Source organism: Heterodontus francisci, chromosome 38 (genome assembly GCF_036365525.1).
Source record: "Heterodontus francisci isolate sHetFra1 chromosome 38, sHetFra1.hap1, whole genome shotgun sequence".
In the NCBI taxonomy this organism is placed as follows: Eukaryota; Metazoa; Chordata; class Chondrichthyes; order Heterodontiformes; family Heterodontidae; genus Heterodontus; species Heterodontus francisci.
Genome location: NC_090408.1, coordinates 15,569,085 through 15,591,916, shown reverse-complemented (window position 1 = coordinate 15,591,916; position 22,832 = coordinate 15,569,085). Strand labels below are relative to the sequence as shown.

The following is a 22,832-nucleotide window of genomic DNA, read 5'->3' as shown; positions in this document are numbered from 1 at the left end:
ATCTCCCCAGTGCAAAATATTAATGTAAATCCCTGTAAATTTACCGGTGAGAATCCACAGCGTTACAAGAGAGTAGCATTAACCATACAGAGTTAGTCATCTCAATGCACAAGTCTCCCCTTTAGTTGCACACTGCGCCCATGATAACCAGACACACACACGGTACGCATTAAGCAAGCAGTGAGTGGACTGTTATAACCGGACGTCAATTGGGGAAGGTTTAAGTGGTGACCGTTATCCTGACCTAGTTTTATCTTCACTGGGTCTTTGTCTGCAGGCTTAATTATTGGATATATTACATAATTGCAAAGCATTATTTTGAAACATTTGTATGACAAGAGGTATTTAAAACTGCACTGGGAATTTTGAGCTTTCTAGTTCTGTGTTTGATTTTGCTTTGAGCACGTCAGGGAATTATTAACCAGTGTTAGTTGAGCCTGTTAGATCGGAATCGATTTGTAACTGTGCGAGAGCGGTTTGACAATACGTAGAAAATTTGCCGGGAACAATCATATTTCTGGAGCCTGAAAAGGACGGGAATTGCTGCGAGCGAGAGACAATATTAGACAAGGTTTTATTGTTTTCCCGTTTCAGTGGTGACATTGTGAATATCAGTTTGAGAAACTAGCCTGGAAATCCATTGAAAGCGATGCTTGTTACCAGTTACTGAGTGAAAAGCTGCAAGTCTCGACATGCAAGTGATTACAAACCTATTTCCCCAGGTTGGTTAAAGTTAGCTTTAATTTTGAAAGGTTTTATATTTACGAATGCTGCAACTGCAATTAACATGCGACCACGAAAACTTTCTATACGTGAAATTTCCGCCAGAATGAGTGAGGGTGCTTTGACTTCAATGGATAATTTGTCTTGCTAAATATGGAGTGTAGTCATTTTAGATTGTCTAGAAATGAAAATTGCTTCTGTCCCTAAACTCATTCACATTTTTGAAGCATGTTGTGAGGAAAAAATACTTTTTTTTTTCAAAAACGTTGTGTTCCAGAGCTTTTATTTATGTATGTTAACTTATTAATTATTATGATGCCATAGGATGCAAGTGCTGTTCAAACGTTTAACATGGGCAAGTCATTGTGTTATATTCTATTGACTGTAGTTTACCCTTGTTGTGCTTTGCAGATTATTTAACAGGGTGATTTGAATTATGTCTTCAGAACCATAAGTTATAATTTTAAAAGTCAATTATTCTAGTGGTATATTTACGAGTGTAAATCAAGCCTTGAATTTTGGAAACTTAGCAAATTAGTTGAATTCCATGGCTACTGTTTCTGTATAGAAATCTACAACAGTAAATCATAATGTGCTTCTATAGTGAGGTTGGGTGATTGCACAGGTCCAGCCTGTCAGCCTAATCTATATCTGTAATAAACATTGAGTTGAAATATAAATCTGAGCAAATGTTTATATTGGCAGTCAGTATGACTAAGTCTAAATGATTTATTTATTTTTATTTTAGAGATACAGCACTGAAACAGGCCCTTCGGACCACCGAGTCTGTGCCGACCATCAACCACCCATTTATACTAACCCTACATTTATCCCATATTCCTACCACATCCCCACCTGTCCCTATATTTCCCTACCACCTACCTATACTAGGGGCAATTTATAATGGCCAATTTACCTATCAACCTGCAAGTCTTTGGCTGTGGGAGGAAACCCACGCGGTCACAGGGAGAACTTGCAAACTCCACACAGGCAGTACCCAGAATTGAACCCGGGTCGCTGGAGCTGTGAGGCTGCGGTGCTAACCACTGTGCTGCCCCAAATGTACCACACTGAAGTAAAGCTGCATGTGGAATATTGAGACACTTGTGTAGAAAAATCAGATCATCTTTAATATCATAATTACGCCAGTTATTACTGGGCCGAGATACATATTTTATTTTAAATTCATGCTCGGGATATGGGCATTGATGGCAAGGCGGGCATTTATTGCTCATCCTTAGTTGTCCTGAGAAACGATTTGGTTCAACTGAGAGTCAACCATGTTTGATGTGGGACTGGAGTCAGATGTAGACTAAACTGGGTAAAGGCAATGAGTTCCCGTCCCTAAAGGACATTCTTGACTCATTCGGTTTTTACAACAATATATATATATATATATAGCTAGCCTTTAACATAGTAAAATGTCCCAAGCCACTTCACAGGAGCATCACCAGACAAACTTTAACCTCGCTTCACATAGGGAGATATTAGGGCAGGTTTTAAGGAGTGTCTTAAGGAGGTGGTGATGACGTGGAGGGAACTCCAGATCTCAGGCCCTATGCAGCTGAAGACGTGGCCGCCAGTGTTGAGGTGAAGGTAATCAGGGATGCAGAAAGGTCAGAATTGGAAGAACACAGAGTTCTCAGACAGTTAAGCTAAATTCAAATTCTCAAATTGCCAGGTGGAGATTTTTTTTAAATATTCGTTCATGGGATGTGGGCATTATTGGCAAGGCCAGCATTTATTGCCCATCCCAAATTGACCTTAAGAAATTGGTGGTGAGCTGCCTCCTTGAACTGCTCCCATCTGTGTGGTGACAGTATCCCATAGTGTTGTTAGCAAAGGCGTTCCAGGATTTTGACCCAGCGACAGTGAAGGAACAGCAAGTCAGGATGATGTGTGACTTGGAGGGGAGCTTGCAGGTGGTGGTGTTCCCATGTACCTGCTGTCCTTGTTCTTCTAGGTGGTAGAGGTCACAGGTTTGGAAAGCGCTGTCGTGAAGCCTCGACGAGTTGCTGCAGTGCATCTTGTAGATGGTACACACTACTGCCACAGTGTGCCAGTGATGGAGGGAGTGAATGTTGATGGTGGATGGGGTGCTGATCAAGCGGGCAGTTTTGTCCTAGATGGTGTTGAGCTACTTGAGTGTTATTGAAGCTCCATTCATGCAGGCAAATGGAGAGTATTCCAACACACTCCTGACGTGTCTTGCAGTTGGTGGAAAGGCTTTGGGGAGTCAGGAGGTGAGTTAATTGCCATAGAATTCCCAGCCTCTGACCTGCTCTTGCAGCTACAGTATTTATATTGCTGCTCCAGTTAAGTTTCTAGTCAATGGTGACCCCCATGATGTTGATAGTAAGGACTTCAGTGATGGTAATGTTGTTGACTGCCAAGGGGGAGTGGTTAGACTCGCTCTTGTTGGAGGTGGTCATTGCCTGGTACTTGTGTGGTGCAAATGTTACTTGACACTTATCAGTCCAAGCCTAAATGTTGTCCCGCTCTTGCTGCATGCGGACATGGACCGCTTCATTAATTGAGTTGCGAATGGTACGGAATGCTGTCTGCAAAGTGAACATCCCCACTTCTGATCTTATGTTGGGTGCAGCAGCTGAAGATGGTTCAGCCTAGGACACCACCCTGAGGAACTCCTGCAGCAATATCTTGGGACTACAACAACCGCAACCATTTTCGTTTGTGCTAGGTATGACTCCAGTCACACTCAGTCAAATGCTGCCTTGATGTCAAGGACAGTCATTCTCACCTCACATCTGAAATTTAGCAATTTGCTCATGTTTGGACAAGGTTCTAATGGGTCTGGAGCATTGGTGAGGAGGTTATTGGTGAGTTAGTACCGCTTGATAGCACTGTTGACCATACCTTCCATCATGTTGCTGATGTGTAAAGTGCTGAATCTGAACTCGCATCTTCTGGAGTAATAATTCAGGCCTCCAGATTACTCCTCCAGTATCACAATGACAACTCCATCATTTCCTTTCCCAAAAGGATATTATTCCTTCAGATGTTTTTGCAGTTTAAGGTCTGCAGAATGGGAAAACATTGCTGTAAATCAGGGGCCAGTGAAGCTGCGTAAGTCCACATCAAAACAGACACATCATTTAGAATTAGTGTATCTCCCTTGGTCCAGACCAAAGCCATGATAAAGACCAAGTGCTGTTCAGTCCCATTTGAGTTAGAAGTTGGGGCATAATTGCCCCACAGCATGCAGACATAATTCAGGTCACTAAGGAAATCAAGGGATATGGGATAGGGCAGGAAAGTGGAGTTCATGTAGAAGGTCAGTTGTAATCTAATGGGATGGCTGAGCAGGCTAAAGAGGCTTTATGGCCTACTCCTGCTCCCAGTTCTTATGGGCTTGATTTTCAGGAGCCTTCGACACCCGGATCCCCAGGCCTGCTACTGACCTCTCTGCTGCAGGGTGACGAGACCACAATTCTAATATTCAAATCAATTAAATTAATTGTCTTAAATATACTTTATTTTATTTATTTATTTTTTATTTAGAGATACAGCACTGAAACAGGCCCTTCGGCCCACCGTGTCTGTGCCGACCAACAACCACCCATTTATACTAACCCGACAGTAATCCCATATTCCCTACACTAGGGGCAATTTACAACGGCCAATTTACCAATCACCTGCAAGTCTTTTGGATGTGGGAGGAAACCGGAGCACCCGGTGAAAACCCACGCAGACACAGGGAGAACTTGCAAACTCTACACAGGCAGTACCCAGAATCGAACTTGGGTCCCTGGAGCTGTGAGGCTGCGGGGCTAACCACTGCGCCACTGTGACTTATGTCACCTCTTGATATCCCCCCGCCATCTTCGGCCCAGTGGCTGGCACTCCCGTGCCTTTGGGTCCCTGTCCGGGGAAACGAGGCGCAACGCTGGTGGGGAGGGGGAGGACGGGGTCAAATTAACGTCATGGGGATAAGGGTTGTAGTTTAAACTTTGTGCAGTTTGTGGGGGGGGGGGGAGGGGAAGGTCAGATGGTAAAGGTAAGTGTTTTGGGGGGGAAGGGCAAATAATTAATTGTGATTAGTGGGTGGGAGAGGAGCCAAAGAGATGTATTTATTTAATTTTATTCCATCTATCTTTAAATATTTAAATAAGCCGGTAGGGCTAACAGCCCTCTAAAAATGGTGTCAGCGCCGATGCACAGGCAGCTGACGCCATTGCCAGGGACAGTCACCCCACCCCCTCCACGTAAGCGGGGGTGGGGGGGGGCAGCCCACCCGCTATTTAAATGAGCCACTGCGCTTGCTGCCTGCCCAATCGGCAGCGAACTTATAAAATCTAGCCCTATGTTCTTGGTGCTAAAATGAACTGTATTTATTCAGCCAATGCAGCACAACTCTCTCATCAAATCAAATACACCTCAGGCAACCAAAAGACCAACGAAAACATGCAAAGAACTTAAATAACTACTGAAATCACACAATGTAAATTGACTCAAATAAAAACAATAAATGCTGGAAATACTCAGCAGGTCTGGCAGCATCTGTGGAGCGAGAAACAGAATTAACGTTTCAGGTCAGTGACCCTTCTTCAGCACTGGCAAATATTAGAAATGTGAAAGGTTTTAAGCAAGTAAAGCGGGGGTGGGGCAAGAGATAACAAAAGAGGTGTAGATAGGATAAGGTCACACAGAATCGCCGACCAGAAGGTCGTGGAGCAAAGGCAAACAGTATGTTAATTGTGTGTTGAAAGACAAAGCATTAGTACGGATAGGGTGTTAACGGACTGAAAACTGAACAGCCGCAAGTACAAACATGAAACAAAAAGTGGGTTGGCAAACTGAACAAAGATAAAATAAAATAAACACAAAAAAAAGAAGAAAAAAGAAAAAGATAACTAAAAATAAAAGTAAAATGGGGGGCCCGTCATCTCTGAAATTATTGAACTCAATGTTCAGTCCAGCAGGCTGTAGCGTGCCTAATCGGTAAATGAGATGCTGTTCCTCGAGCTTGCGTTGATGTTCGCTGGAACACTGCAGCAATCCCAGGACAGAGATGTGAGCATGAGAGCAGGGGGGAATGTGTTGAAATGGCAGCGACCGGAAGCTCGGGGTCATGCTTTCGGACTGAGTGGAGATGTTCCGCAAAGCGATCACCCAGTCTGTGTTTGGTCTCTCCAGTGTAGAGGAGACCACATTGTGAGCAGTGAATACAGTATACTACATTGAAAGAAGTACAAGTAAATCGCTGCTTCACCTGAAAGGAGTGTTTGGGGCCTGGAATGGTGAGGAGAGAGGAGGTAAATGGGCAGGCATTACACCTCCTGCGATTGCAGGGAACGTGCCGTGGGAAGGGGATGAGGTGATGGGGATAATGGAGAAGCGGACCAGGGTGTCGCTGAGGGAACGATCCCTTCGGAATGCTGACAGGGGAAGGGAGGGGAAGATGCATTTGGTAGTGGCATCACGCTGGAGCTGGCAGAAATGGCGGAGGATGATCCTTTGGATGTGGAGGCTGATGGGGTGGAAAGTGAGGACAAGGGGAACCTTGTCGCAGTTCTGGGAGGGAGGGGAAGGGGTGAGGGTAGACGTGCGGGAAATGGGCCGGACACGGTTGAGGGCCCTATCAACCACAGTGGGGAGGAATCCTCGGTTGAGGAAAAAGGAAGACGTATCAGAAGCGCTGTCATGGAATGTAAATTGACTCACTTGGTTGCTTGTGAAGTACATCATTGAAACCACACAAATAGCGATCATTGAAACCACACAAATTGTGATAGATGAAACCACATAAATTGACGAGGGAAAAGGGAAGGTCACAGAAAAAAAGGTAAAATGACACTAAAAGCAAAATTGAATCTGCCCAGGAGCTGCAAACCACAGTTTTCACAACTTTGAATACAGGGAAAAATCTGCAAAAAATGAATCCTCAGAAGCTCATTAATGTGAGCTGTGGACAACAAACACAATCTTTTACAAGACTAAATTTCAAACACAGAAAAATCTGCAAAAACAACCGGAGACTGATAATGGGCAGAAGTGATTGGCGGTCCCATGTTTCTAGTGTAGTAAATAGAAAGGAATGTTGGGCAAGGTGTGTAACAGGCAGCTGATGGGCTGCTGCCTAGTTTCTGCCTGGTGATATAAGTGAAAATTCACACTCCCTCTTTCTTTCTCTCCCTATTTGTTCCATATGCTTTTGGAAATTAATAGAACAAAAATCAAAAGCCATGATGACTTAATTAGAGCACTGTCATTTGTTGTCTTTCTCACACACTTACTCATATACACTCGCATTCAACACACACAAACAAGTCACACTCATGCGGAAACACTCATTACACTAACACACGCTCGTACAGTCAGGCATTCATATACAGCACTCACACTTGCATACACTCATATAAACATGCACACACATTCGGGCACTCTCACACTATACTCACATATGCAGTCACATAAACTCTATCTAAAATACTTAATGGAAATATATTTTAAAAATTTCCTAATTGGACATTATTCCGATTATATATGTGGTCTTCCTCTCCTTCGACGATACCGATGCCGAATTTATTAGTGAAAGCCTGAAAGATGAAGGAGCGAGGTCGCTGCTCCTGAGCCGGCGGGAAACTCAGTTGTCCATCCAGAGTGTCGAGCGTGAAGGGTGGCGCGGCCATGCCGGGCTCCAGGGAGGAGGCCGCTCTGAGTGAGTGAGGATCACTAGTGGACAATGGTGGGAGCTGATGAAATGTTTTATTACCTGCACCCCCTTCCCTCACCCCCTACCCCTCCCAGCTCACCCCCCTCGCACCCCCTTCCCAGCTCCCCCTTCGCACCATCTTCCCCTCGCACCCCCTTCCCCTGCACCCCCTCCCCTACCCCCCTGCACCGCCTCCCCTACCCCCCTGCAGCCCCTTCCCAGCTCCCCCTCGCACCCCTTTCCCTCCTCCCCTTACCACCGCACCCCTCCCCCTTGCACCCCCCCACCACCACACCCCCTTCCCCCCACCTCTTCCCACCGGCATCCACCTACCCCTGAGCAGGGGCCCTAACAACCCCACTGCCTTCTGGGCGTCGCGGGAGGGACCAAGGCTAAGGGAGTAAACCCTCACAGAAAATCTGGAGCGGAAACCCAAAGGCGGTCATGTGTCACCTTGCATGTTTCCGGCAGTTCCTACAGCCATACATCGTGCTCTGCACTCCTTTGGACCCCACGAGGAAGGCCGAGAGGGGGGTTTTGATGCTTGGGCAACTCATAACCTCCATACATCTGCCCAGGCATGCACCATGGAGAGGTCACTCCATAGTCGCCTCACAGTGACCAAAACAACGCAGAAGGCAGCAGTTACGGGTTATAAGTCCAGCTCAATTGGTGTAGAGATTGGGCGCTACGGGTTGCCTTTGTCGGTGGGAGAGGTTATCACATCTCACTGGACAGCAATCGCCCACCTCAAACCGGGCAGCCCCCGGTCAATAAGGTTCTGTCCTGCCATAGTCCACCTGCTTCAATGGGTGCTTGGAGCTCAGGGTCATTGCCCGACAAGTGGACTGTAACACTGCACCAAACAGCACGACAAAAAAAAGAAAAAAGTTACCAGCCCTTCGTTTTGCAAGCTGGAACTTCAGAACTATGTGGCCTGGCCTGTTGGAAGACCTGACACAAATCAACAATTCTCTGAAGACCGCCATCATTAACAACGAGCTCAGGAGACTCAGTGTGGATATTGCAGCACTTCAGGAGACACGTCTCCCTGCGAGCGGATCTCTAAGAGAGCAAGACTACACCTTCTTCTGGCAGGGTAGCGATCCTGAAGAACCAAGACAGCATGGAGTGGGATTCGCCATCAGAAACTCTTTGCTCAGCATGATAGAGCCACCCTCAAATGGCTCGGAACGCATACTATCCATCCGACTGCTCACCGCCTCTGGTCTAGTACACCTACTCAGCATCTATGCTCCAACACTCTGCTCTTCACCTGCAGCTAAAGACCAATTCTACGAGGAACTCCATAATATCATTAGTAGCATCCCCAGTACTGAACACCTGTTCCTGCTGGGGGACTTCAATGCCAGGGTTGGGGCCAATCATGAGTCATCGCCCTCCTGCCTTGGGCGCTATGGCATTGGAAGGATGAATGAGAATGGACAGAGACTGCTTGAGTTGTGTACCTATCACAACCTCTGCATCACTAACTCGTTCTTTCACACTAAACCCTGTCACCAGGTTTCTTGGAGGCACCCAAGATCACGTCGTTGGCACCAGCTGGACCTCATCGTCACAAGGCGAGCCTCTTTAAACAGCGTTCAAACCACACGCAGCTTCCACAGTGCAGATTACGACACTGACCACTCCCTGGTGTGCAGCAAGGTTAGACTCAAACCAAAGAAGCTGCATCACTCCAAGCAGAAGGGCCACCCGCGCATCAACACTAACAGAATTTCTCATCCACAGCTGTTAGGTAAGTTTCTAAATTCACTTGAAAAAGCCCTTCAAAACACTCCTACAGGGGATGCAGAGACCAAGTGGGCCCACATCAGAGACACCATCTATGACTCAGCAATGATCACCTTTGGCAAACGTGTGAAGCAGAATGCAGACTGGTTTCGATCTCACTTTGAAGAGCTGGAACCTGTCATAGCCACTAAGCGCATTGCACTGTTGAACTACAAGAAAGCCCCCAGCAAGTTAATATCTGTAACACTTAAAGCAGCGAGAAGTGCTGCACAAAGAACAGCCACGCGCTGCGCAAATGACTACTGGCAACATCTATGCAGTCATATTCAGCTTGCCTCCGACACCGGAAACATCAGAGGAAGGTATGATGGCATTAAGAGAGCTTTTGGGCCAACCATCAAGAAGATCGCCCCCCTCAAATCTAAATCAGGGGACACAATCACTGACCAACGCAAGCAAATGGACCGCTGGGTTGAGCACTACTTAGAACTGTACTCCAGGGAAAATGTTGTCACTGATACCCCCTTCAATGCAGCCCAGTCTCTGCCAGTCATGAATGAGATGGACGTACAGCCAACAAAATCGGAACTCAGTGATGCCATTGATTCTCTAGCCAGCGGAAAAGCTCCTGGGAAGGACAGTATTACCCCTGAAATAATCAAGAGTGCCAAGCCTGCTATACTTCCAGCACTGTACGAACTGCTTTGCGTGTGCTGGGACGAGGGAGCAGTATCACAGGACATGCGCGATGCCAATATCATCACCCTCTATAAGAACAAGGGCGACCGCGGTGACTGCAACATCTACCGTGGAATCTCCCTGCTCGGCATAGTGGGGAAAGTCTTCGCTCAAGTCGCTTTAAACAGGCTGCAGAAGCTGGCTGAGCGTGTCTACCCTGAGGCACAGTGTGGCTTTCGAACAGAGAGATCCACCATTGACATGCTGTTCTCCCTTCGCCAGCTACAGGAGAAATGCCGTGAACAACAGATGCCCCTCTACGTTACTTTCATTGATCTCACCAAAGCCTTTGACCTCGTCAGCAGACGCGGTCTCTTCAGACTACTAGAAAAGATCGGATGTCCACCAAAGCTACTAAGTATCGTCACCTCATTCCATGACGATATGAAAGACACAATTCAGCCTCATCAGACCCCTTTCCTATCCTGAGTGGCGTGAAACAGGGCTGTGTTCTCGTACTTACACTGTTTGGGATTTTGTTCTCCCAGCTGCTCTCACACGCGTTCAAGTCTTCAGAAGAAGGAATTTTCCTCCACACAAGATCAGGTGGCAGGTTGTTCAACCTTGCCCGTCTAAGAGCGAAGACCAAAGTACGGAAAGTCCTCATCAGGGAACTCCTCTTTGCTGACGATGCTGCATTAACATCTCACACTGAAGAGTGTCTGCAGAGACTCATCGACAGGATTGCGACTGCCTGCAACGAATTTGACCTAACCATCAGCCTTAAGAAAACGAACATCATGAGACAGGACGTCAGAAATGCTCCATCCATCAATATTGGTGACCACGCTCTGAAGGTGGTTCAAGAGTTCACCTATCTAGGCTCAACTATCACCAGTAACCTGTCTCTCGATTCAGAAATCAACAAGTGCATGGAAAAGGCTTCCACTGCTATGTCCAGACTGGCCAAGAGAGTGTGTGAAAATGGCGCACTGACACGGAACACAAAAGTCCGAGTGTATCAAGCCTGTGTCCTCAATATCTTGCGCTACGGCGGCGAGGCCTGGACAACATATGTCAGCCAAGAGTGACGTCTCAATTCATTCCATCTTTGCTGCCTCTGGAGAATCCTTGACAATAGGTGGCAGGACCATATCTCCAACACAGAAGTCCTCGAGGCGGCCAACATCCCCAGCATATACACCCTACTGAGCCAGCGGCGCTTGAGGTGGCTTGGCCATGTGAGCCGCATGGAAGATGGCAGGATCCCCAAGGAGACATTGTACAGTGAGCACGTCACTGGTATCAGACCCACCGGCTGTCCATGTCTCCGCTTTAAAGACGTCTGCAAACGCGACATGAAGTCCTGTGACATTGATCCCAAGTCGTGGGAGTCAGTTGCCAGCGATCGCCAGAGCTGGCAGGCAGTCATAAAGGCGGGGCTAAAGAGTCGCGGGTCGAAGAGACTTCGCAGTTGGCAGGAAAAAAGACAGAAGTGCAAGGGGAGAGCCAACTGTGTAACAGCCCCGACAACCAATCTTATCTGTAGCACCTGTGGAAGAGTCTGTCACTCTAGAATTGGCCTTTATAGCCACTCCAGGCGCTGCTTCACAAACCACTGACCACCGCCAGGCGCTTATCCATTGTCTCTCGAGCCAAGGAGTCCAAAGAAGAAGATTTTTATTGTTCAGTTGTGTGACTTGTTGGTGGTTACACAAATTGTGCCACTTGAAATTTCAACTTGAGTGTCTTCACACCGTGTTCTCAGGATGTGGGTGATGGTGTCAAGGAAAAATTTCTTATCCATCCCTAGTTGCCCTGAAAAGGTGATGTTCCATCAGTTCTTTGCAATTATTTTCAAAACTAAATAAGCCACTTCAGAGTGTGTTAAGGATTAGCCATGTACTGAGGGACTGGAGTTACATGTAAGTCAGAAGAGGTAGCGATGGCAGGTTTCCTTCTCTGAAGGAATTTGGTGAACCAGTTGGGTTTTTAGAGCAAGTCAGAGGCTTTCATGGTCATTTTTTCTGGTACCAACCCATAATTGACCAGAATTATTGAATTAAATTTCACAACTTGTCATGGTGGGATGTGAGCTCACAACCAATGGATTGCATCCATTACCAGATATTGAGATGTAGGAATGCAAAAGAATTACACACTCTTACTTAAAAATCATATTACTGAATATTTTAAATATACTAATGCAATAATAATTATTTTTGGGCCCTACCAGGTGATGTGCCAAATGAAGTAGTATGCAACTGCAAAATTATTTTTTTCCCTGTAATTATCAACATTCATTGGACAAAGGAAATTCTGCCAAAGGTAAGAATCTTGAACGGATGCCATCTAACAAACAATATTTACTCTTATAAATCAAAGAACAGATTCTAATGTCCTAGAGATTGTTATACAGATGGCCAAGCATAGTGCATATTAAATACTTGCTGGTACATTACGTGCATTTTATATAAAGCCCCATTATATACAGTTTGATCATACAATGTAGACTACAAAGAAATCTTGATTGCCTTTGGTTCAATATCAGGTTTCATGTGCAGGACGCATAGTCTGTTCCACCTTTTGTTAATGTCTCAGCTCCATGCTAAGCAACCAAGTTTAAGGAACAACGTTCAGGCAGCATGGGCTTACATTGTTGAACACATTGACAAGTGGATAAAGTTACGTGGAGAGACTAGTGTAGCTGGGGTTGTTGTCCTTAGAGCAGAGAAGAATAAGGGGAAATTGCATAGAGGTGTTCAAAATCATGAAGGGTTTTGATGGAGTAAATAAGGAGAAACTGTCTCCCAGTGGCAAAGAGGTTGGTAAGGAGAGAAAGCGGATTTAAGTTAATTGGCAAAAGAACCAGAGGTGAGATGAGGAGACAGTAGAAAGTTGTGACTGGATTGCACTGCCTAAAAGCAGATGGTAGAAGCAGATTCAATGATAACTTATAAAGAGAATTGGAGCACATCATTATAAAAATGATCTTATTATCTTATTGCTGCATATGAGTTTTTGCTGTGCGTACGTTAGCTGTCACATTTCCTATATTAGAACAGTGACTATGTTTCAAATGATAAATACTTCATTGGCTGTAAAGTGCCTAGGGCCATCCCAAGATTTAAATGTCATGTAAGCCACTAGATTGGTGGTAGAATCATAGCTGGCACTGTGGGTACTGTCGATGATTCCCTGCACCTTTAGGAAGCCAGAAACTTGAAAATATTCTGCTTTCCTCTGCTGCTGTTGGCTTTGAGGCTAAAACTGCAGTAGCTTTCTGCATGTCCATGGACAGCATTTGTGACATCCCTTACCATATTTAACTACAACGCAACCAATACAGGGAATGCCCTACATGCCTAAATATAGAAACTAAGTACTGTCATCACTTTTGTTGTCACAAGTAAAGCTTTTGTTCAAGAGTTTTACAATTAGAAATGGCAGCATTTAGTAGATGGTGTGCAGTAATATATTATTAGTTCCTGTCTTCTGAAATAACACAGATATTTCAGGAACTCATAAACTGAATCTCATTCAACTCCATACAGGTGGCAGCTGCTTCCACCTTTCACCTGCATTCTTTATTGTAGTTCATCTTATTCTTCTTTGGCCTTCTTGTCTCGAGAGACAATGGGTAAGCGCCTAGAGGTGGTCTGTGGTTTGTGAAGCAGCGCCTGGAGTGGCTATAAAGGCCAATTCTAGAGTGACAGACTGTTCCACAGGTGCTGCAGATAAAATTGGTTGTTGGGGCTGTTACGCAGTTGGCTCTCTCCTTGCACCACTCATCTTTTTTCCTGCCAACTGCTGTCTCTTCGACTCGCCACTCTTTAGCCTCGCCTTTATGGCTGTCCACCAGCTCTGGCGATCACTGGCAACTGACTCCCACGACTTGTGGTCAATGTCACAAGACTTCATGTCGTGTTTGCAGACGTCTTTAAAGCGGAGCCATGGACGGCCGGTGGGTCTGATACCAGTGACAAGCTCACTGTACAATGTATCCTTGGGGATCTTGCCATCTTCCATGCAGCTCACATGGCCAAGCCATCTCAAGCGCCGCTGGCTCAGTAGGGTGTATATGCTGGGGATGTTGGCTGCCTCGAGGACTTCTGCGTTGGAGATATGGTCCTGCCACCTGATGCCAAGGAATCTCCAGAGGCAGCGAAGATGGAATGAGTTGAGACGTCGCTCTTGGCTGACATACGTTGTCCAGGCCTCTCTGCCATAGAACAAGGTACGGAGGACACAGGCTTGATACACTCGAACTTTTGTGTTCCATGTCAGTGCACCATTTTCCCACACCCTCTTGGCCAGTCTGGACATAGCAGTTGATTACTACATCGAGAGATAGGTTACTGGTGATAGTTGAGCCTAGGTAGGTGAACTCTTGAACCACTTCCAGAACATGGTCACCGATATTGATGGATGGAGTATTTCTGACGTCCTGTCCCATGATGTTCGTTTTCTTGAGGCTGATGGTTAGGTCAAGTTTGTTGCAGGCAGCCGCAATCCTGTCTGAGTCTCTGCAGACACTCTTCAGTGTGAGATGTTAATGCAGCATCATCAGCAAAGAGGAGTTCCCTGATGAGGACTTTCCGTACTTTGGTCTTCGCTCTTAGACGGGCAAGGTTGAACAACCTGCCACCTGATCTTGTGTGGAGGAAAATTCCTTCTTCTGAAGACTTGAATGCATATGAGAGCAGCAGTGAGAAGATCCCAAACAGTGTAGGTGCGAGAACACAGCCCTGTTTCACACCACTCAGGATAGGAAAGAGGTCTGATGAGGCACCGCTATGCTGATATGCTATTGTTAATATAGCACCATAATGATAAGATAATCAGTAATAAATCCAATGAAGAATTCAGAAGAAACCTCTTTACCCAGTGAGTGGTTAGAATGGGGAACTCGCTATCAAATGGAGTAAATGGCATAGATACATTTAAGGGGAAGCTTCATAAGTACATGAGGGAGAAAGGAATAGAAGGATACACAGATGGGGTTAGATAAAGTAAGCGGAAGGAGGCTCGTGTGGAGCATAAACACCAGAACAGACCAGTTGGGCCAAATGACCTGTTTCTGTGCTGTAAATTCTATCTTGTGGGTCAAAAATATGCACTATTTCAACAATTTCATATGGTGAATAATAGACCTCTTCAATGCACTTGTATTGTTTTAAATTCCACTGCCATCAGGTTTAACCTTGGCTAAGAACTAATGAAATCCAGCTTCTGCTTGTTGATATCCCAATGTTTTTATGGCAAAATAGTTTGGTCATCCCCCATCCAGGCCCCAAACTCTTTTGCATTCTATTAGTCATTTTGATAAGAAATTGGTTGCAAGGGAAGTTGGAATAGCCCTGACTTCAGCACTCTCTCTGAGTCGTATTAACAGGATGGGGCAGCCATCTTAATATTTGGTCACAGTAGAAACCAGGAGCTCAGGCCCGGAAGCACAATGTGAAATTGTCCATTTTGGCAGGAAGAATAAAAAAGAAGCATATTATCTAAATGGGTGAGAGATTGCAGAGCTCTGAGATGCAGAGGGATCTGGGTGTCCTAATGCATGAATCGCAAAAGGTTGGTATGCAGGTACAACAAGTAATTAGCAAAGCTAATAGAATGTTATCGTTTATTATGAAAGGAATCGAATACAAAAGTAGGGAGGTTATGCTTCAGCTATACAGGGCATTGGTGAGACCACATCTAGAGTACTGTGTACAGTATTGGTCTCCTTATTTAAGGAAGGATGTAAATGCATTAGAAGCAGACCAGTGAAGATTTACTGAACTAATATCTGGAATGGGCGGGTTGTCTTTGAGGAAAGGTTGGACAGGCTAGGCGTGTATCTGCCGGTGTTTAGAAGAGTAAGAGGCGACTTGAGTGAAATGTACAAGATCCTGAGGGGTCTTGACAGGGTGGATGTGGAAAGGATGTTTCCTCTTGTGGGAGAATCTAGAACTAGGGCTCACTGTTTAAAAATAAGGGATCACCCATTTAGGACAGAGATGAGGAGAAATGTTTTCTCTCAGAGGGTCGTGAGTCTTTGGAACTCTCTTCCTCAAAAGGTGGTGGAAACAGAGTCTTTGACTATTTTTAAGGAAGAGGTCGGTAGATTCTTGATAAGCAATGGGATGGAAGGTTATCGGGGGTAGGCGGGAATGTGAAGTTGTGGTTACAATCAGATCTGCCAAGATTTTGTTGAATGGCAGAGCAGGCTCGTGGGGCCGAGTGGCCTACTCCTGCTCCTAATTTGTATGTAGGTAGTGATAGGGAGTACTATTGGGCAGATCTGGAGCTGGGAGGTACATCTTGGAGCTGTACTAATAACCAGGAGGTGGGACATTGGTTACTGGAAGGAAAATAGTAAATCAGATTTTACATTTATGAAGTACCTTCATGTGTTGGCCATGATGATACTTCACTTTTGAAATTAAGAAAAAAAAAGTTTTATTATACATTTTACTGTATGAAATATGACTTGGAAAGAATTGACTGTTTCTTCCATACTGACAAAATAAAGCTTCCAAAATTCAATCCATAACAATTTCTAAGAGGATAGGGTGTCATGTCATGATCTCATAATTATGTAAATTAGATCCTCCTTTGTTCTGTTACTAAGTATAAGAAAAGGTTTGCCGAATATGTTTCTACAAAGATGCTTTTCCATTTAATTCAAAATATTGTATTCAGGTCAGTTCAATCTTTCCATGGTCATCTGAAGGACTGTTATATAGGCTAAGAAGTGAACAATCACACTGTTTCATCTAAGTGTCTTTTTCTAAATTTTCTGTCCAATTGTCTTCCCCTCCACCCTCTGATTAGAGCACGATTCAACAACTGCCGTCATTCTCAGATACCTGGTCCAAATGTCATGTGAGTCCAAACAGTAAATGGCAGAAAATTGTTCAATTGTTAAAGATACCACAGCTGAGCCCAAACCTATGCACATGTGCAAAGTCCCAGTAGGGGATCGCTGCATGATGATCAGGAAAAGTCAGACTAGCCAGTTATTGCATCTTTACCAATGTCCTGGATGAGATCAGATAACTTAAAGTTTAAGTACCTCCCTGGTTTATTTAGCTCAAAGGTGCAGCCTTTTATTTTACCTTTACGTCATTGGGATGACTTCTCAATGTCTCAGTAAGGATAGAAATATAGCAGTCCTCCTTGTTGCCTTGGCAAATTATTCATGGCGTATCCAAGATATTTTTATGCAAAGATAGTGGTAACTGTAGCTAAAGATAAGCAATCCATTCCACTATGCAACTATCAAAATTAACAGGACAAACCCTAATGCTGATCTCATCAATCTATTAACAAATATCAAAGTTTGTCATGCTAAAAATTGCTTATCCTATAATATCGTATCTCAACCCTTTTCCCACTAAACCGTTGACCACACAACTTCCCTCCCTGATCCCCATGCTTGCTGATATAGTACACCGTTCTCTCTCTTCTCTTTCAAATCGGCTGTCATAACTCCCCCCACCCCAAAATTTAACAAAATCCACCTTGACCTCTTTGTCCTTGCAAAGTATTGCCCCATTTTGAACTTCGCCTTCCTCTGCAAAATTCTTTAACATGGTGTCACTGCCCAAATCTGTGCCCATCTTTCCTGCAATTTCATATATGAACATCTCTATAATCAGGTTTCCAATCCTGCCACGGCACTGGAACGGTTCTAATCAGAGTCAAAAATGACATTCAATGTGACTGTAACCGTGGTGTGCTATCCCTCCTCATCCTTCTCCAGCTTTCTGTAGCCTTGGACATGGTTGACCGCAATATCCTCCTCTAATGCCTGCCCTCCATTGTCCTGCTAAGTGAGACTTCCTTTCTCGGCCTCTACTCTTATCTATCCAGTCGTCACCAGAAAATCTCCTGCAATGGCTTGTGTTCCTGCCCCCGTTCACTACTTCTGGAGTCTCCCAATGCTCTATCATTGGCCCTTCCTATTTGTAATCTATATGCAGTTCCTTGGTGACATCATCTGAAAAAATAAGTTTGATTACACATGTATGCGGAAAACACCCAGCTCTACCTCACCACTACCTGTTTCAATCCTTCTACTACCTCTGTATTGATAGGTTGCTTGTCTGGCATCCAGTCATGGATGAGCTGAAATATCGTCCAAATAGTCATTGGGAAGATCAAAGCCATTGACTTCCGCCTCCACCACAAACTCTGTTCATTAGCCACCAATTCAAATTCCCTCCCTGGCCACTACCTCAGGTTGAACCAGACTGATCAGAAGCTTTGCACCCTATTTGACCCTGAGCTGAGTTTCCGACTCCATACCTTCTCCATCACCAAGACTGTTTACCTTCACTTCTGAAATATCATCTGTCTCATTTCCTGCTGAAACTGTGATCCATGCTTTTTTATGACCTCCAGACTCTACTGCTCCAATGCAGTCTGGGCCAGCCTCATGTCTTCGACACCCTCCGTAAACTTAAGCTCATCCAAATTTCTGCTGTTCATTTCCTAACTTGCTCCAAATCCTATTCACCCGTCAACCCACATTGACAGACCTACATTGACTCCCAGTCCATCAACACCTTGATTTTAAAATTCTCATCCTCATGTTCAAATCCCTTCATGGTTTCACCTTCCCTGTCTCTGTAACCTCCTCCAGCCCTACAACTCTCTGAGTTCTATGTGGTCCTCCAATTCTGCCCTCTTGTGCATCCCCCACTTCCTTCACCCCACCATGGTTACCTGTTTCTTCACCTGTCTAAACCCTAAACGCTGGAATTCTGTCCCTGAACCTCTCCATCGCATCACCTCTCTCGCCTCCTTTGAGACAGTCTGTGTAACGTACCTCTTTGACCAAGCTTTTGTTCATCCTCCTTTGGCCCATTGTTCATTTTTTTCTGATTACGCTCCTGTGAAGCCTTGGGACATTCTACTGCATTAAGAGAGCTATGTAAGTACAAGTTGTGACTGATTTTATACTTTTGTTAAATAAAATCTGTGCTCAAATAAAGTTGAAAATGCACGTATTTAAATGTGGTTGGAATTATACATTTAGAATAGACAAAACAAGTAATTACTGTTTTTTCCCCCTTAAGGTGGATACTATATTAATTACTTCAGTTCCTACATTTGGAATAAAAGGGAACATAATAAACTGGACAAAATGCTTTTGACATATGGTTGTCATGAAGACTGATAACTTGCAGGCATCAGAATGTCACTTGAAGGATGCATGTTACAACCCACCAATTGACAGGTCTGTCGATCTGTTGTCAGAGAATGGACAGAAGCCACAATGTGTGATGGAGGTTTCAGGCAGTGATGGACATCCCCCATCATCAGTAGTCATGACTAGCAGTACTTCTAGGTTAGTTTCTGCAGTTACTAAATACTTTCAGTCTCAGCGTGTAAAAAAATGCCTGCCAATTGTTGGAGATTACTATGCGATATAATGTTCCACCCCTGATTCCACTGATGGTAACTGGGTGAATCCCAAACTCACAAGCTTCCAGCCTGTTCCAGCGTGGGCTCTGCGGCGGCACTTCCGTGTCGGAAGGCCGCCAACTTCACAGCATGCCACTCTGGAACTTGATGCACTGATAAAATTCAGTCCAATGTTTTTTCTCTACGGAACATGCAAGAGCTTTGCTGTTATATTGAAAAGACGTACAAATTAATATATTACAATGTAGCCCTCAATTTTTTGCAAAGTTGCTGCCCCTTTACAGTGGATACTAAAGGTCAGAAAGGTTACCCAGTCAAGAAGGGAGCTCTTAAAAGATACGCTGTCATTTCTTTTCAAACAAGATATGGGGATGGCATTTAGAGCACTCTCATCACACGATTTCATGCAGGATGATCAGGAAAAAGATCAAAGGAGGCCTGGCACAGAGATCAGATAGCACCAAGACTGCTTGGACCAGCCTTTATTCCACCAGATGCATCCCCTGGCAATAAACAAGGGAACTTAACTCCACAGATTGTCGTCGTAGAGCTGTGACATTTGCTACAAGAAGACCTGCAGCCAACCTCCTCTGTAAGGTCAGCATTGCCAGTGTCAGTCAAGGAAACATCCTTCAGTCTTCTTGCCTCCACCTCTGTCCAGATTAGCATAGCAATCACATATGGTAGGTCAATTTGTTATTCACTGGTGTATCAAATCAGTGACTGATACAGCTGGGACAACACCTTCATCGTCTTTTCTGCCTAATAGCAACAGAAAGATTGCAAGTAATATTTTGATATCCTGCTGAGGTAAGCCACCAGCCTCACCTTGCCTGATGCTGCTTGCTCTGCCTGGGCCAATACTCTCTAGGATGTCCTGCTCTGCTTGGGTGAGAATGATTGAGATTATGCATGGTCTTGTCTGCAGAAGGAGAGGGTGAGCATCTGTTAAAAAGCTTCAGTGAAGATGTGTAGGGTTAGTGCATGAGGTAAGAGAGAAGAGGAATGATGACGGGGAGGTGATGAATGTAAAAGCGTTTGGGTAATGTGGAATGAGGAAGTTATGTTGGAAAGAATTAGTTGTGGAAGTAGGATATGAGAGGAGAATGATGTCAGTATGTAATGTGAAGAGAGGAAAGGAAGTGGTGTTACAGTCTGCCTTTGTGATTGTATGTTGAAGGATGTGATGGAGTGGAGGCAGTTGCTGAGAGTGGTGGGTGAGGGGGTGAAAGGTGTGTTGTAAGGTATATAAAAACAAGAAATGCTGGAAATACTCAGCAGGTCTGGCAGCATCTGTGGAGAGAGAAGCAGAGTTAACGCTTCAAGTCAGTGACCCTTCTTCAGAACTGTGTTGTAAGGTGTTGATAGAGATGAAGATCTGTACTCACCTTTGCTGCTGTGAATCATTGAATCTCTTTCTATAGTGAACCCAGGCCCTGGGTGTGATGCTGGTGGCACTGATCTAACCCGACACCGCCGTCCAGGCATTCTTCTTTCTGACATTAGAGGCGCCCTGGTGGAACAGCTGCTCCCTCATTTACCTCACCACCTCCATTAGGATGCTCAGGGGAGTCTTCTGAAATGTGCCCCAGAAGGGTTGGGGGCAGCACCCCTATGACTTATTCATGTCCTCAAAAACTCTTCATCAGTTCTTTGAGGGTAAATGCAGGCAGAAGATGCAACCTCATATAAAGTCTGCCTCCAGAGTTGCATCGGAAATGGCATTTGTCATGTAGACGAGTTGCCTGATAAGTAAAACAAGCAGTGGTGCAGCCAATCAATCATGTTAAAATGAGGCCTTGGAGCCAAAAATGTCAGTTGGGGGTGGGGGTGCTTGCTGCTCACATGCCCGATTATGCACCCCAAGTGAATATTGGGACTCCTGTAATTGAAGAAGAAATGAATGGCATCTTTATTACTGGAGTGTTTGACACTGGTTTATATTGTTTATTCACCTGTCTTAAAATAATAGAACCAGATGTTAGTTCAGAGCCATTCTCAGTCTGGCAGGAATGTATATTCAGTATATTTTTGTAGAGATGAGAATCGGGTGGCAACAGGTGGTACATTCCAGTAGCCAGTGCAGACAGTAGGGTTCCCTGTTACAATCTCTGGGTCTTGCTGCGTTTGTTTAAAAAAGGTGCACTTCAAATCATAAGGGATGTGAGGCCTACTGTGGAGAGTGGTCAGTGAATCTGACCACAACATCCATAACTTTACCATAAAATCTCTCTGATCTGTGCTACATTAGCCGATCCTCTTGAGGGGCAGTTTTATGGAGGCTAGAGCTAGTTATTTAGAGATTAAATGTGTTTCTACTCCTGATTGCTGTTCAGTGACCATGCTGTGGTAAACAAGTATGGATGTTGGGTGACGACAGGAGAGGATATAATTGCACAAAGATGAGTGGCAGTTCAGATGATTGGTCAGAATATAAAGAACAGCAGAGAATGACTAAAAGGTTAATCAGGAGAAAGAAATTAAAAGTATGAGAGGAAGCTAGCTAGAAATGTAAAAATGGACAGCAAGAGTTTTTACAGGTATTTAAAAAAGCAAAGAGTAAGTAAAGTGAGTGTTGGTCCTCTAGAGAGTGAGAATTGGGAGTTAATAGTAGATAATAAGGAAATGGCAGATGAAATGAACAAATATTTTGCTTCTGTCTTCACTATAGAGGATACAAAAAACATTCCGGCAATAGCTGTAAATCAGGAGGTGGAAGGAAGAGAGGAAATTGGTGAAATTACAATCACCAGGGAAGCAGTACTGAGCAAACTGATAGAGCTGCGGGCTGACAGTCCCTGGGTCCTGATGGACATCATCCTAGGGTCTTAAAAGAGGTGGCTAATGAGGTAGTAGATGCGTTGGTGTTAATTTTTCAAAATTCGCTAGATTCTGGAAAGGTTTCATCAGACTGGAAAGTAGCTAATATAAGTGGGGGGAGGGGAGGCAGAGAACAGGTAACTATAGGCCAGTCAGCTTGATGTCTGTCATGGGGAAGGTGTTAGAATCAATCATTAAGGAGGTTGTAGCTGGGCATTTAGAAAAACTCAAAAGTAATCGGGAATAGACAGCATGGTTTTGTGAAAGGGAAATCATGTTTAACCAATTTTTTGGAGTTCTTTGAAGGAGTGACATGTCCTGTGGATAAAGGGGAGCCTGTTGACCTACTGTACTTGGATTTCCAGAAGGCATTTGACAAGGTGCTACATAAAAGGTTATTGCGCAAAGTAGAAATTCATGGCGTAGGGGGTAACATTAGCATGGATAGAAAATTGGCTGGCTGGCTGAATACAGAGAGTATGCATAAATGGGTCCTTTTCTAATTGGCAGGATGTGACGAGTGGAGTCCTGCAGGGGTCTGTGCTGGGGTCTCAACTTTTTACAATTTAATATCAATGCCTTAGATGAGGGAAGCGATGGCATGGTAGCTAAATTTGCAGATGACACAAATAGGTAGGAAAATATGTTGTGAAGAGGACATAAGGAGCTTGCAGACTGATATAGATGGGTTGAGTGACAGGGCAAAAATCTGGCAGATGGAGTATAATGTGGGAAAATCCGGGGTCAGAGGGATCTA

The 22,832-nt window shown here is 44.7% G+C and overlaps 1 protein-coding gene across 1 annotated transcript in view; it reads left to right on the top strand.

The window, feature by feature from the left end:
* The first annotated feature begins 535 nt into the window (after positions 1-535).
* LOC137352317 (E3 ubiquitin-protein ligase MARCHF3-like) overlaps positions 536-22,832 on the top strand; it is a 35,421-nt gene continuing 13,124 nt past the window's right edge. Inside the window, exons 1-3 of the mRNA XM_068017606.1 lie at positions 536-722; positions 12,069-12,160; positions 18,907-19,178. Of these exons, the coding sequence (XP_067873707.1) occupies positions 18,988-19,178 (191 nt within the window). The 5' untranslated portion in view covers positions 536-722; positions 12,069-12,160; positions 18,907-18,987. The remainder of the gene's footprint in view (positions 723-12,068; positions 12,161-18,906; positions 19,179-22,832) is intronic.